Source organism: Leuciscus leuciscus (assembly GCF_965113295.1).
Source record: "Leuciscus leuciscus genome assembly, chromosome: 5".
NCBI classification, from domain to species: Eukaryota; Metazoa; Chordata; class Actinopteri; order Cypriniformes; family Leuciscidae; genus Leuciscus; species Leuciscus leuciscus.
Window position 1 is genome coordinate 18,038,829 of NC_138729.1, and position 12,536 is coordinate 18,051,364.

The 12,536-nt window shown below is 35.7% G+C and overlaps 1 protein-coding gene and 1 long non-coding RNA gene across 2 annotated transcripts in view; both read left to right on the forward strand.

The window, feature by feature from the left end:
• ptgs1 (prostaglandin-endoperoxide synthase 1) overlaps window positions 1–12,536 on the forward strand; it is a 23,831-nt gene continuing 11,295 nt past the window's right edge. Inside the window, exons 1-4 of the mRNA XM_082169743.1 lie at window positions 1–358; window positions 440–538; window positions 2,464–2,580; window positions 3,324–3,464. Coding sequence (XP_082025869.1) covers window positions 352–358; window positions 440–538; window positions 2,464–2,580; window positions 3,324–3,464 — 364 coding nt within the window. The 5' untranslated portion in view covers window positions 1–351. The remainder of the gene's footprint in view (window positions 359–439; window positions 539–2,463; window positions 2,581–3,323; window positions 3,465–12,536) is intronic.
• On the forward strand, window positions 8,404–11,378 carry LOC309498829. The gene is made up of 2 exons (XR_014206055.1): window positions 8,404–9,877; window positions 10,954–11,378. It is a non-coding gene; the product is annotated as an uncharacterized lncRNA (long non-coding RNA).

The window sequence follows — 12,536 nt, forward strand, 5'->3', positions numbered from 1 at the left end:
TTGTTCTCAAAGCTGAACTTCTTTTACAAGGCGAGATCCTTTTACATTTTTGCATTAGGGGTTTTAATCTTGAGTTTAGTCTGAGGGGAAAGGGTGGAGTTTTCTGGTAGGCTATTGTGGTTTATTTTCGCTTTAAAAGTTCCAATTGAACGATTTTTTCTTATCAGTCTGCTAAAAGCCCCCGCGAGTCCCTGTGCACGAGCTGACGTTGGCATGAAGGCTTGCATGCGAAGATAAACGACATGGAATTATTTATTTGGAGTTTTTTCCTTAACACCACTTTTTGAATTCTTTGTGCATTGGTATTGTAATCGTATTTTTTATTTAATTCATTTTGCGTTCCAAACTGCAATGAAAGGTGAGCAATTAACATTTTAAAATCTCTTAAGTTTTATATATCAACTTTGTGGCAAGCCCTATCTGATATCTTGCTTTGCAGCGTTGAACTTTTTCCTGAAGTGGACTTTTATCCTGCTGCTCAGTCTCTCTTTATGTGTTGGTGAAGAAAGTGAAGAAAGCCCAACTTCATCAAACAATGGTAAATATCTCCATTATTTGTGTTATGGTTAAAAAAAGTTGTTAAAAAGTATTCCATGCCAGTATTTATTTAGATTGGTCAGATAAACTCAACTTTAGTATTTTATTTTATTTTATTTTATTTTATTTTTTATGTCCTTTCAGTTTTGTGCTTTCAATGGAGTGAAAAGTGACAATATTTTCTCATTTTAATTTCTCAATATTTTCAACCAAACTCATTTTTTTCAGCATATGCTTAAAACATATATCACAACAAGCCTCTTTAACATACTTTGAATTTTTAACCATAAATTAGCTTTCATCAAAGTGTCATGATGTTTATCAAATACGGCTAAAGGCTCAAAAACTATTTTCTAAATAAAAAAATTATATGATTATAAGACGCAAATATTTTTAATACTATCTGAGTATTAATAAGCATGTTAAATCTCACAACAGTTTCAAATAGTTTATCACAGATATTTCTAGAATGACTCTTTCCTTTCCTCCTCATGGAGGAATGCGTAAGCAGCAATGAACAAGTCTATTCTTGGTTGGGTAGTTGTGGATGTTATCTCTCTGTTTACATAGTTTGGTTTACTGAATGAATAAAGTGTAGAGGTTTTGTGTTTTGTAAATAGATTAGTAGTTATCCTAAGTTTTGTCAGGTAGTGGTTGTGTTTCTCTGCTCACTGTTGCATGTGCATGAGCTAGATGAAGTTTATTCAGTAATGCAGTGATGGGAAGTACTGGAGACAGTAAACGATTTTGGTTATCTGCTGCGCAATTTGTGCACAGTAACCACATTTCAATCAAAATTTCCTCTATTTTTAGGCTGTGTCTGTCATACTGTTGTCAAGAGAAGTAGAGGGTTATGCCACTGGCAACTATGAGCAAAGTTATGATGTGTCTTGTATTTATGAATAAGCCTTATCAGGGGAAGCCCCTTGTCTCATTCCTATTGAGAATAAAATAATAGTATTGTGAGAAATGTATAAAAAATTTAACCAAAAGCATAGTTTAACAACTCACTGTGACTGTACAATACTGATAATTTCACTTATTTCAAATGTTACATTTGACACCATGAAACAAATTAGTGCAGATGTTCATACCATTTCGGTCATGGTTACAAAATCATCTATTACTATTATTACAAAATGAATTCATCATATCTTCCAGTTAGAGTGTACAAAAATAAAATCCTGGAAATTCTGAGAGCTGCATACAAAAACGCATGATGCATTTGCCCTGATGAGGCATGTCATAATGGTTGCGATGATCTTCAAATATAATCTCAGATCTAAACATGCCTGACATTCTGTAGTAAATAAGATTGGGGAGCGCCTGGGAGTAAGAACACCCATGAAGCCTTTTATAACTTTGACTTTTTATTATGGCATATGTTGGAAACTCAGAAGTGAAGACCAGGAGACTCGGTTGTGTATCTTCAGCAGGATTCTTTATTGAGAACACGAGCTGTTGGTAGCTGCATTCATCAAGTCTAACTAAGGCAGTGTACATTGTAGTTTATATAGATTTTAGATTTTGAAATGGAGACAAAGCACCAGGCTGACGACCTTAAACAAAGCATCGAAATTCCAGGTATAGGAAACCGCCCCAGACTCCCGAGTGTTACCAGTCCTAATCCAATTAGCATAACTATTCAAAGAATGGGACAGGGGCTCCAAGAGCCATTAAAAACAAAAGGTTAGAGTCTCAGTAATCTGACTCATTTGACTTACAATAAAGAGAACATGATTGACAGGAACTTCTCGCTAAAATCTTTGCTTTACTGAATCATTCATCTGTTGTCATCATCTTTATCTTAAATGCTAAATGCAATGTACTTCCCCTTAGTTTTTCATGTGATGTTATGTAAGAATGTAAGACCGGCAGATCTTAAACAGATTATTAAATTTGTAATTCCACACTTGTTTTCTCCAGTGAATCCTTGTTGCTATTACCCTTGTCAAAACCGAGGGATTTGTGTTCGATATGGCATGGACAGATATGAATGTGACTGCACCAGAACAGGATACTATGGAGAAAATTGCACTATACGTATGTATCTTGCTCTTATCTCATTCTGACTGTATATTTCTACTGTATTCTTTGACTAAATGATGGACTGAGCTACAGGTAATAATAATGTTTTACCCTAACCTGCAATTTAAGGCTACCATTTCTTTCATTTTGATATTAACCTAAGCTGTAAATGAAGCTGTGTGTACACAATGGCAGCACATACACTTGCTGAATGATTTAAACAGAAATATAAACTATCACAAATGTTTTGGAAGCAGATGCCTCTTTTAACACAGTCCAACATCTGTGCCAGCCTATTCCAGGCAGAGAGAAAGGCTCAGGACCAATTTTTACTCTCCCACAACCCCCAAACCAGCCCTTCTGTTCTGTCTGTCTCCTTTTCTGTTTCTTTTTTTCTGTTTGTAGTTCCCTTCTCTCTCAACTTTTTGGCTCATGTGATGATCTGGCTCAATAAAAGATTTTGCACAAAGTTTCAGTGAAGTTACCATATGCTGTTTGTGTTGGTAGGGTAACTGTGTTATAAAAAAGAGACACAAAAAAACAATGATGCATGTGTTTGAAAGAGCTTTAGAATAATTAGATTGCTTAATTTAGTGTCAATCCAGTTTGAATACAAGTTTTCAAAGGAATTCTGAGACACATGTCCAAAGTATTGGGCATATATTTTTTACCAATGCAGGGTGTAATTCATAATCCCAAACAGTTGCACCTTCTCATTCTTCATTAGATTTACACTCTCCACCTCTTTTCTTCTTCAGCTGAGTTCTGGTCTCGAGTCTCTCGGCTCCTGAAGCCCAGTCCCAATGTTGTCCACTATATCCTAACCCACTTTGACTGGCTATGGGACATCATCAACAGAACGTTCCTCAGGGATTGGCTCATGTACAAAGTGCTCACAGGTTGGTTTTGTTACATACTCAGCATGGCTTGTGTGTTCGCATGTTCATAATGTTGCTCATGTGTATTTATGTGGGATCATTACAGGCATAAATAGTATAATACTGCTTTAGAGTGTTAGAAGATGGCAATGTCTACAAAGTGTACACATTTATTTGTTTGGTTCAGTTGGTCTCTTGCGTAATGCACCAATGCCTTAAGTCACTGTTCCTGCAGACTTTGACATTTGTTAAAGCATTTGTTAAAAGGGACTTCTAGCTAGAGATGGGTCTGGGAGTTCGACTAGTCATCTACCAACCAGCTAGCTATCATTGACTAGTGAGTTTTATATAGAATTAAAAAATTCTTTAATATTTTTTAAAGTTACCATGAAATCAAAATTGACAACTCTTATTTTTCATATGCCCTCATAATCTTTAATCAGAATAACTTGCAACAACATCTCTTCTCTTCTCTGATGACATGTGCAAGGCCGGAGCAACCTGTAACTCATGAGAGCATTTGCAAAACTCAAACGTCCAATGGTCCAATCAAGTCCCACCCTATACATTTTTCTTGTTCAAAAAGCTTTTTTCACTCTGATATACATCACAATAAGGAAGAAAGCACATTGCAACTTCCTTTTTATGCAACTTTAAATGTGCATTCAATAGTTATTTAAGTTACGTTAGCATCGCTGTTCTTTTTGTACTTTAAGTATTGATTCCACATTGGTGTTAGATGCTCCACTACCATCTACCCACATGGTTTAACATGAACGTCTCTTTTTTATGTAAATCACACTGATACTGATGGCATTTTCCAACCACTAGATTGTTTGCTTTGTTTCGAAACAGGGACTTAATTTGTTACAAAGTTGCATTTTCTTCTTGATTCGGTTCTCTTTTACAAGGCGACATTTCAAAGCGTACCAAAATGTGTTTATGCAAGTCATGGGAGTAAAGCTGTCCTCTTATTGGTCAGAGTTTCCTCTGCGTCATCCATTAAGATGGATTGACAAGTTCGCTCCGAGCTTATTGTGTCTTTATCTGTAGCTGTCGTGATACATGCAAACACTTACAAATGTAGCCGTCGTTCAGGCGATCTCAGAGCGATTGTTTTGGTGTGTTTCCGAGCACGATTGCCATGTGCATATATGCCTACCCTTACGAAAAAGAAGTATACTTCACGTTCATTTGATGAAGTATACTTAAGTAATGTTCAAGTATATTTTTAAGTATACTTTATGTAGTAAGTATACTAATATCAATGTGTACTTGTAGTAAACTTGTAAGTGTACTATTTCAATACTGCTTGGGACTAAATTGGCCCACTTTTAGTTTATAAATGTATATGTTTAAGTGTACTATAAGTGTAAGAGTAGTAAACTTTAAGTTCACAACTAGGTTTCTCATTTGTAATGCATCTGTACTACAAGTAAACTTATAAGTATACTAGTAGTTTACTATTGTTAATACAAGTAGTATTTTTGTTTTGTTTATGAAAGTACACACTGAAGTGTACTCTCAGTAAACTACTAGTTTGGTAGTTTATACTACAAGTATACTTGTAAGTTTTCTTTAAGTGAACATAACCTTATACTTATAGTTTACTATTTATATAAAAGATCGAGTACAAGTACAGGCCAAATATACTTGGACTTTTCACTCAGTATAAGTCAAGTACACTTAAGTGTAATTTTAAGTATATTTCTGAGAAGTACATAAAGTATATTTTTGAGAAGTATATAAAATGTAGACTGAAAGTATACTTTCTTATTTTTTGTTTAAAAGAGGTATACTAATAGAACATTTGAATAAACTTATTTTTCGTAAGGGTAAACGAACTGAACTAAGGGAGAAAATGCACCAGGTTCTGAAACAAATGCTTCAAATGAGCCAGGTATGAAAACGCCCTTAGAGAGCAGTCTACAAAATAATTAATTCCCTTACCTGTCCAACAAAAAGCAACTTCGTTATCTACTGCAATTTTTTTTCCATCATCAAATCTTTCCCATTTGTGTATGACGTACCGATGTTTACGCTAGTTTGTTGTCTTTGTCTGTAATTCTGTCTTCTGAGCTAAGCTTGGTCTTCAAGTCTTATTTTAGGGGAAGAGGAGAATAGGTTCACTCATAGTGTTAAACATTAATGTTTTATCAGCACACGGACATTAAAGTCTTTGGCTGAGTATCCACAGTACTTCCAGACCAGACCACACATGTATAGTTTAGACATAAATTCTGCTTGAAGTCTTGGTCGGTGGATTAAATATTATCTATTTTCTTTGCTTTGGCAAAACTATCTATAAACTAAATGGCTTGGATGTAGTTCAGATGGTGGTGTATCTGAGTAGGAATGTGTGATTGTGCTCTGCAGATGTTGTCAGAACAAATGGCAGGGTGTGAATGAATTTGGCTGGGTGGGTTGTATTTATTTTCTTGTAAAGGGAGTCTCCTTTAACTTAGCATCCTTCCCTTATTTACTCAGTCACTACTCTGTTTTGAATGGCCCCTGTACTAATTTACAGCCCCTTTTTTTATCATTTCCTCCCAGTTGGCGCTCTGTAATGTTTTCCTGTACAGACATTGAAGTCAGTTAAGCTTTATGTAATGTGAATGTGGTGGCAAGATACACCAGGGTCAGAGGAATCTATCTTTTCATTCTGCACTCATTGCAATGAGTCCAGCCGGCTGTTGCCATGGCAATGCTAATGTACTCTGCAAGAGGCCCTCAAATTCCTCATGTCCTTCACGTTGGCCAAAAAATACAATTTCCTTGCAAGAGCCAAGTTACTGATTATCCTGAGGTACTGTTCCAGGGAAGTGTAATGGAGAGCATGTTAACTCAGAATAAGTCTACCTGTATAGTGGTGTTGCTCAATTGTTTGTTGATGCCTCCTGTTTAAATGTGCTTCCATATTACCTCAATATTAGCAGTTGCGTTTTTATTGAACATCTCCTGTAAAAACAAAACAAAAACATTATTATCCTTTTTGGTCTGACTTTATATTAGGTGTACTTAAGTAAAAAATAAAAATAAAAATAAAAAGTCTTATACTAATGTTGATGTTGTACCGCAAAACATTTTTGCTGCTGTTGAGGTTTGGTATTATGGTTGGGTTTAAGGGCGATAAGGTGTAAGGGGAGGTCAACAGTGTAATTGTACAGTACATGCATTTACAGAAATTAACTGCAGCTATAATTACATGAAGGTATTTTTAAAATATAAGTACAACATAACATGTATGTACACAATAAGTGCAATGTATCAAATTATTAATTTAAATGTTAGTACAAAGTAGTCAAAGACACTTATTATACAGTGGGTCCTTATTTTTATCTAATAAATAACAAAATACAAAATCTATAGGGGGAGACTGGGTATGGTTGTAACACTTTTTTTCACCATCTGTAATTTTTTTGCTAGAAAAAAAGGTGCACAAATATCACGATTGTGTCAAAACATTTGGTATCTAAACAGAATTTCATTAAGTTTAGTGATACATGTTACTATGTTCACATGGTACAATAATTGGTAGGCTACTTTATTATTGCTTGTCTCTAGTGATGAACGGTTCATGAACGATCCGTTCATTGCGTCTGTCACGTGACAAATGAACGAAAAACTCGGATGGTAAAGTAATTATTTATGTTCCCTGTAAATTATTTTTGACTGCATAATAATTTTTCATTTCATTTCTTTTATTTATAAAGCACAATTAAAACAACATAATGTTGACCAATGTGCACATCTGTTAAAGGGATAGTTCACTTTGAAATTAAATTTTGGTATGTTTTAGCTTACCTCAAGGGCATCCAAGATGTAGGTGTCTTTTTTTCCGCAGTAGTTTAAATTTTGACATTTTTAAGTCAAACCGTTCTTGTCTGTCAGTCATATAATGCAGGTCTATGGTCACCACCTCAAAGAGTATGCACAGAGAAGTCCAAATTAAACAATTCCCCATTGTAAGTACACATTGATGGCCTAAGACACGAAACGAGCGGTTTGTGTGAGAAAATGAACAGTATTTATATCGTTTTTACCTCTTGAACACAGCCACGTCCAAGTGATCTGAGGGCGCGCGCGCATCCTGGTGTGTGACGTGTACGCAGACTGGTGCATAGATATATACACTAGATGTCGCCTTAAAGACATTTGTTCCAATGAACTGCCGTAGACAAGGCGACATCTAGTGTATATACTGTATCTATGCACCAGTCTGCGTACATGGATGCGTGCGCGCCCTCAGATCACTTGGACGTGGCTGTGTATAAGAGGTAAAAACGATATAAATACTGTTCGTTTTCTCACACAAACCGCTTGTTTCGTGTCTTAGGCCATCAATGTGTACTTACGATGGGGAATTGTTTAATTTGGACATCTCTGTGCATACTCTTTGAGGTGGTGACCATAGACCTGCATTATATGACTGACAGACAAGAACATAATAATATCAAAATTGAAACTACTGCGGAAAAAAAGACACCTACATCTTGGATGCCCTTGAGGTAAGCTAAAACATACCAAAATTTAATTTCAAAGTGAACTATCCCTTTAAGAGCCAATTAACCTACTAATAATGATTTCTTAATTCAGAATATGATCAAGATTGGTTAGGTGGATGTGTTCGGGGGATTTGGCTGTTAAATGTATAACATTTAAAGCCACTTAAACGTACAGTATGGAATTTTTCGCCACTAGGGGTCGCTAACCTATTTACAATAACAAAGGCGTAGTTTGATGACGCAACATTTGCTAAGAATTATGGATCTTGTCATCAACGTCAAGCCGACCGATCTAATCTATGGATCTAATAATGTTTATGGATGACTGAATACATCGATGCTTTTATCATGACTGTGATATGAAGCAGTTTGGGATTGCTAAGAGACAGCTATCAGCTCCACACGAGTCCCGCATAAGGAATATGGACATTTCATTCTACCGAACTAACGTTACACACGAGTGCAGAATTACTACTCACAGTCACAGGTCAGTTTATTAGACAAATTAAACTTGTGAGGTAACGCAGCGTTGTTTCACTTGGTCTAACATTACACTATCACACTAAACTGCATTTGAATGTGTTGAAATGTATGTGTTAGTTTGTCTGTATGAGACTAGCAGTAAGCTAGATCAACATTAGAATAACATACAGATCACATTCTAACATTTCATCATGTTGAGCTATATAACATTGATTAGTTTTATCATGTAAATGTGCTCACCTGTTTAATAAAGTACATGTAGAAGCGGTCGAAGTCTCGGACGTGGAGCTCTCGTTTACTGTCTATGGGAGCTCTAGGCATCTCGAAAACACCGCGCTGATATTGATTCTCGTTTTAGTTCTCCTTTTGTATCCAAAGTCTGCTTGCCATGGTCCATAATGTTTGAACGAAACAACAACAGCGTGTAAATAGACATTGTGAACTACCGTCAGTCGCTTTGGTTACTATCATCAGAGGGCTCTGGTGCTCTGGTTGCCATGGCAGTACAAGTGGAAACCAGGGACAATGCGGATATGACGCCATTGACGGCGACAAAACGGAAATAAAGAAACGGGACGTTTCTCGAATTAAATTACAAATTTCTCCTGGTTTGAAAGTTGTTGGAAACAGTTGGGATAATGTAAGTACACAACTAAAAATATATAACATAGATATAGTGATTTTTGCTATTTTTAAAGCAAAAAAGTTACATATTGTGGCTTTAATGAAAGAAATGACTCGAATTTTTTTTTTTCATTTTGTTGAACGAGATCGAACAAGAGAGTCAGTAAAATGATACGAAATTCCCATCACTACTTGTCTCAGATTTTAATTCACAAGCTTATGATTCGATTCTGATCTTGATTCAATATCGATTCATTTGGATAAATATCAGGTACAGTAGCTACATGTTAATCTTTTCTCAAGGTAAAATCTCTTTACTAATGCTGTAAACATACAGGGAGCCCTTTCAGCTGGTATTATTATTAAAGGTTAAAATGAACAACTCAAATTAATATAATGTGGTTTTAATAATAATAACGTAATTTTTTTTGTATGATAATAGCAAAAATAACATATAATAAAAAATATGTTTAGCAAAATACTCCTCTCTATAGTTCATTCTTTATTGCTAACTAAGGTAAATGTAACTTGACTGATTGAGCAATTACATAAGACATGATTAATTTCAGTAAGTTGTAGGCTAATGTACAGTATCTTTCAACAGACCTTCTGATGTTCATTAATGTTTATTTAATATTAACAAGTAATAAGAGATGATCGGTTCACAAAGCGCTTGAACTGAGGCTCGTCTACAGCAATCTGTCACACGGCACATTAAAGAGCGCCAAAAGGGTATTTATTGAATTTCGTAATAAAATTGACAGAATTTGAAAGCTGATACTTAGTTTCATGTCAGAGTAACCTGCTCTGTCTTGTCTTTTGGTGTCAGTGTCCACTTTGCTTCACAATCTTTCACTGCGTGAGAAAATAAATGTGTGGCGTGAGAGCGTGAGAACAGTGTCAATTGTGCGACTCTCACGCGTGAGAGTTGGTAACCCTGTGACTATCAGAGTAACACTGGTGACAAATTAATGTTGTGCAGACTTGGTAGGCCCAAAGACTGCATAGGCCACATTTTACCCATACTTCGTTTGGCTTGGAGTTTGAGGTCTGAGAATCCTCACCACTGGCTTTCAACATTTTCTTTGCAGCTGATCTGGCTGCCCAGCCATTCTTTGAAACCTCATCAGTTCCTTTTTTAAAAACACTGGCAGGCACACCTCTATCTATCTATCTTTTCTTTCTTTCACTGATATTCTGTAAAATTATTTAAAAGAAACTGTTCTTAGTTGTATGTAAGGGGATGGTTGTAACACTTTTTAAAGATGTGTTAAAGATTGGTATCAAAGAGCACACCCAGGTTCCTAACTGACGACGAAGACTTGACAGAACATCCATCAAGTGTTAGACAGTATTCTAGGTTATTACTTTTTTCTTTTTTTTTTTTTAATAATTAGAATCTCCGGGTTTTTCAGAATTAAGTAGTAGGAAATCTACTAGTCATCTAATTTTTTATATCAGCTATTCATTCCATTAATTTTGTGAATTGGTAAGTTTCGTCGGGGCGGGAAGAAATATAAAGCTAAATATCATCAGCGTAATAATGAAAGCTAATGCCATGCTTCCTAATGATATCTCCCAAGGGTAGCATATATGAGGTGAGAAGCAACGGTCCTAGTAATGAGCCTTGAGGTACTCTATACTGAACTTGTGATCTATAAGACATCTCTTACTGATTTATTTCAGTAAGTTGTAATGTCTTTCAACATACCTTCTGATGTTCATTAATGTTTATTTAATATTAACAAGTAGTAAGAGATGATCGGTTCACAAAGCGCTTGAACTGAGGCGCTACAGCGATCTGTCAAACACCACATTAAAGAGCAATAAAATTGACAGAATTTGAAAGCTGATACTTAGTTTCATGTCAAAGTAACCTGCCCTGTCTTGTCCGTCAGTGTCAGTGTCCACTTTGCTTAGTGATTTTTCACTGCGGGAGAAAATGGATATGTGGCATGAGAGCGTGAGAACAGTGTCAATTGCCTGAGTCTCACGCTAAACACTGGTGACAAATGAATGTTGTTAACACTGGAGTGCAAAGTTGGTAGGCCCAAAGACTGCATAGGCCACATTTTACCCATACTTCGTTTGGCTTGGAGTTTGAGGTCTGAGAATCCTCACCACTGGCTTTCAACATTTTCTTTGCAGCTGATCTGGCTGCCCAGCCATTCTTTGAAACCTCATCAGTTCCTTTTTTAAAAACACTGGCAGGCACACCTCTATCTATCTATCTATCTATCTATCTATCTATCTATCTATCTATCTATCTATCTATCTATCTATCTATCTATCTATCTATCTATCTATCTATCTATCTATCTATCTATCTTTTCTTTCTTTCACTGATATTGTCAAATTATTTAAAAGAAAACGTTCTTAGTTGTATGTAAGGGGATGGTTGTAACACTTTTTAAAGATGTGTTAAATCCCACCCCACCGTATATTTGCAAGTTAAGGGGAGCCTGATTTGTTAAGGATTTATGCACAAAAGTCAAAATGTAATTATAAGATGGACTGGATGGACAGGCTTTTGATATCTTTTAGGCAAGCTATAGTGAATCCAATGAGTTGAATAAATAAAAATATGAAATTATAAAATGAGAGGAATAGGAAATGAAAGAAACCATTTTTTTCACAAAATAAAAATAATTTAATTTCCAATCCCGCATTTCTTTCCAAACCCGTAAGATGTTGTAATGTGGGATGAGACGATGGTAATTTGTAAACATACCTGTAAAAGTAGGGGAGATCGGGTCTGGTTGTAACATGGGGGAAGTTATAACATCACCAATTCCGCCAATCAGAGATTAAATTGTATTTTATCAGGCAAAATGTGATGAATTTTAACCACCTTTAAAACGTGTTACAACCATTCCCTTACATACGGTCACAAACTGTCAGTTTAGGTTTAATTTTAATGGACTTTTAGTTTTTAGTTTTTTCAGTCACATGTTCTCCTTTGTCTTAGTTTCCTGCCAATCATCAGTTTCCATAGACACTAATCTTCATCCCCATGAAAGTAAAGTTCATCCCCATGTGTATTTAAGTTCCTCACCTTCACTCAGTTTTTGTCTGGTCTTTTGTTGGCATCTTTGTTTGTCTTCTGTGGATTACTTTTTAGATTTTTATTAAACTGTTTATTATCATCATCATCATCATCATCATCATCTTCTTCTTCTACTTCTTCATCGTCTGCCTGCACCTTGCTGACACATACAACTAAAGAACAGGTAATTTTTTTTTTTTTTTTTTTACAGAATGCCACTGAAAGAAAGAAAAGAAAGAAAGATAGAGGTTTTCAAAAAAAAAGAGTGAGCTGCTGAGGTTTCAAGGAATAGCAGGTCAGCCAGATCAGTGGTGAGGATTCACCTCAAACTCAAAGCCAAAGGAAGTATGGGTAAAATGTGGCTTATGCAGTCTTTGGGTCTACCAAGTCTGCACTCCAGGGTTAACAACATTCATTTAATCACTAATGTGACTC